General features: G+C 40.6%; 1 protein-coding gene across 1 annotated transcript in view; it reads right to left on the bottom strand.

Moving 5' to 3' along the window:
• Positions 1-2,932, bottom strand: part of CS (citrate synthase) — a 33,167-nt gene that overhangs the window by 9,468 nt on the left and 20,767 nt on the right. Inside the window, exons 5-6 of the mRNA XM_006777868.2 lie at positions 2,433-2,564; positions 2,000-2,188 (exon numbers count right to left, since the gene is read on the bottom strand). Of these exons, the coding sequence (XP_006777931.1) occupies positions 2,000-2,188; positions 2,433-2,564 (321 nt within the window). The remainder of the gene's footprint in view (positions 1-1,999; positions 2,189-2,432; positions 2,565-2,932) is intronic.

Below are 2,932 nucleotides of genomic sequence, written 5' to 3' on the forward strand. Positions count from 1 at the left end.
ACAATCAAGTAGAAACTCACTTCTGGGTGGTAAGTTTCTAAAAGATGAGTTTAGAAGAACTATAGGTCTTTTTTAGCTTAAAAAAAAAATATATATATATATATTTTATTGATTTTTCACAGAGTGGAAGGGAGAGGGATAGAGAGTTATATAATATACAGATGATATAATTTAGAATTATATACCTGAAACCTATATAATTTTATTAACCAACATTACCCCAATAAATTTAATTTAAAAAAGGGGGGGGGAATGAAAAGCAATATATTCAGGTTATATAGCTTTCTGAATCTACTGATGTGCAGCTCTATAAATGCTTTAAGTGCTTGTGAATGTGTATATTCTGTGCCACTCCAATACCCTCCTCCTCCTCAATGCCAAACAGACTAATATCAACTGCAAACTCTCCCTCCCTCCTTCCCCCAACAGCAAACATAATTCTCTATACACAGTTGGCATCAAATAAATATTGACCAACCAAATGAAGCAGGATTTGACAAAGTCCCAAGGGGATTTCATCAGACTAGTGGACCACGGTATGGCCCACAGACTATCCTGTGTCTTGCATCATAGTAAACTCTTCCAGGACCACTTGGTGGTTAGCATCTTATCATCAAAACCACTTAGTATACCTGTTTTGCAAAAGGGAACTCTTGTGTTCCTACATTACCTGTCTCTGAATAAGAAACAAAAGAAAATTGAGATGTGCTCCTGTAAACTTAACCAGAAATCTTGTACTTTGCCCAGTGTTTCTGAGTATATGGGGTACTGCAAAGAGGATGGAAGGAATTAGATATTCTGTATTGGGACAAGGCACAATAGTCTTCTTCTACTACAACTACAGAGTACAAATATTTCATTTTCAGAAAATAAATCTCAGAATCCTGGATCTTCTGGGATACGAACTACCCTCCCACTCCTGACAGGTATCTTGAGTGGGCTAGTTCAGAACTGTGGCTGATTGGCATCAGTCCTCCCAGACTCTAGAGTTGCCTTAGTTGCCATTCTCAAGATTCTCATTTGAAGAGGAAGACATGGGATCATTTGAATTTAGTGTGAGACTGCACTATGAATTCTTCCTCAGGGACCCTGTAGTTAAATCACGTCCTTTTCTTTCTTTTAAAAATAAAAATTAAAAAAAAGTTGATTTGAGAGAGAGGAAGTGAAAGAGAAACATCAATTTGTTGATCCACTTATCTATGCATTATTGGTTGATTCTATTTTTTAAAAAAATTGTAATATTTTTATTTTAAAGAACTTTTTATTGATTTCAGAGAGAGGAAGGGAGAGGGGGAGAGAGAAAACGTCAATGATGAGAGAGAGCCCTGGCTGGTTTGGCTCAGTGGATAGAGTGTGGGCCTGTGGAGTGAATGGTCCCAGGCTTGATACTCAGGAGGGGGTGTGCAGGAGGCAGCCGATCGATGATTCTCTCTCATCACTGATGTTTCTCTCTCTCTCTCTCCCTTCCTCTCTGAAATAATTAAAGGAAAAAAAAAAGATGAGAGAATCATTGATTGGCTGCCTTCTGCATGCCCCTACTGGGGGATTGAGCCAGCAACCCAGGTATGTGCCCTGATGGGGATTCGAACCATGACCTCCTGGTTCATGGGTCGATTCTCAATAACTGAGCAACACTGGCCAGGCTGGTTGATTCTTTCATGTGCCCTGACTGGAAAGCAAATGCATAACCTTGGTGTGGACAAAGTCACATCCTTTTCAATGTTCCAATAGCCCTGTGTACATATTTCAACAGGGTTTTACAGAATTATAGTTTCTTTTTTACATCTATACCACCCTAAACAAACTAACAACTTTGGTGATAGAAAGCATGCTCCATATACCCAAAGACAAAAAGCAAGCCACAATAAAAAATAGTTAAATATGTTTTTGGCATAACTCAGGAGTAAATTTTCCTAAAGATTCTATATTCTTCTTCTTCCTTCACATTCTATTCTCTGAATCCCCATCACACATCAATCACTGCACCAAAATTACCTACCTCCCAGTACTTGGTTCGGCTGATACCTTCTGCATATGCTCGGGCAAAGTTGCTTTCACTGTTGAGGGCTGTAATGGCTGCACTGAGCTGAGACATGGGGTGTAGATTGTTGGGAAAGTTGTCCAGCATGGTGACCACATGGGAAGGCAGAGCTGCCCTCTTTGCCCACTCTTTTGAGAGCCACGACACCTGTAAAAAAGGATACAGTGCTCAACAAGGCAAGGAAAAAGAAGAGAAAAAAACAGTGATATATGAGTAAGAAAATACAAGCAAACTCAACCCAATCCACTTATACGCAGAACTCTGCTCTGATTCCTCCCGTTCACTGTACATCTCTGTAAACTACCACCGACAGCCAGATCAGGATTAAGTGTTAGAAATTAGAGAAAAGCAAAGGAGGGGAATGAGAAAGGCCAATGTCCTCCTGCTTTACCTGTTCCTCTGTTGGGATTTTCCCAGTTACCAGCAGCCAAAATAAGCCCTCCGGCAGGGGTTCTTCCCCACCCTTAGCCTTGGGCAGCAGTTTCTGACATTCAGGGATACTGTAGCCACGGAAACGGATGCCCTTGAAGGAGAAGAGTGAGAATGTTATACAACTTAAATGTATTAGCCTGGAAATAATTGACTGGTCCTACTCTTATCAGACATTTCAACAAATTAGAGTAGAACTTTTAAAACTTAAATCTTCATAAAACTTACTTCTGCTTTGTACTTTTACTAGCTGGTTTATTAAAAAGGTAAACTCGCCTTGACTGGTTTGGCTCAGTGGATAGAGCTTCGGCCTGTGGACTCAAGGGTCCCAGGTTCGATTCCGGTCAAGGGCATGTACCTTGGTTGCAGGAACATCCCCAGTGGGGGATGCGCAGGAGGCAGCTGATGGATGTTTCTCTCTCATCTATGTTTCTAACTCTCTATCATTTTCCCTTCCTCTCT

The sequence above is a fragment of the Myotis davidii genome, unplaced genomic scaffold (genome assembly GCF_000327345.1).
Source record: "Myotis davidii unplaced genomic scaffold, ASM32734v1 scaffold509, whole genome shotgun sequence".
In the NCBI taxonomy this organism is placed as follows: Eukaryota; Metazoa; Chordata; class Mammalia; order Chiroptera; family Vespertilionidae; genus Myotis; species Myotis davidii.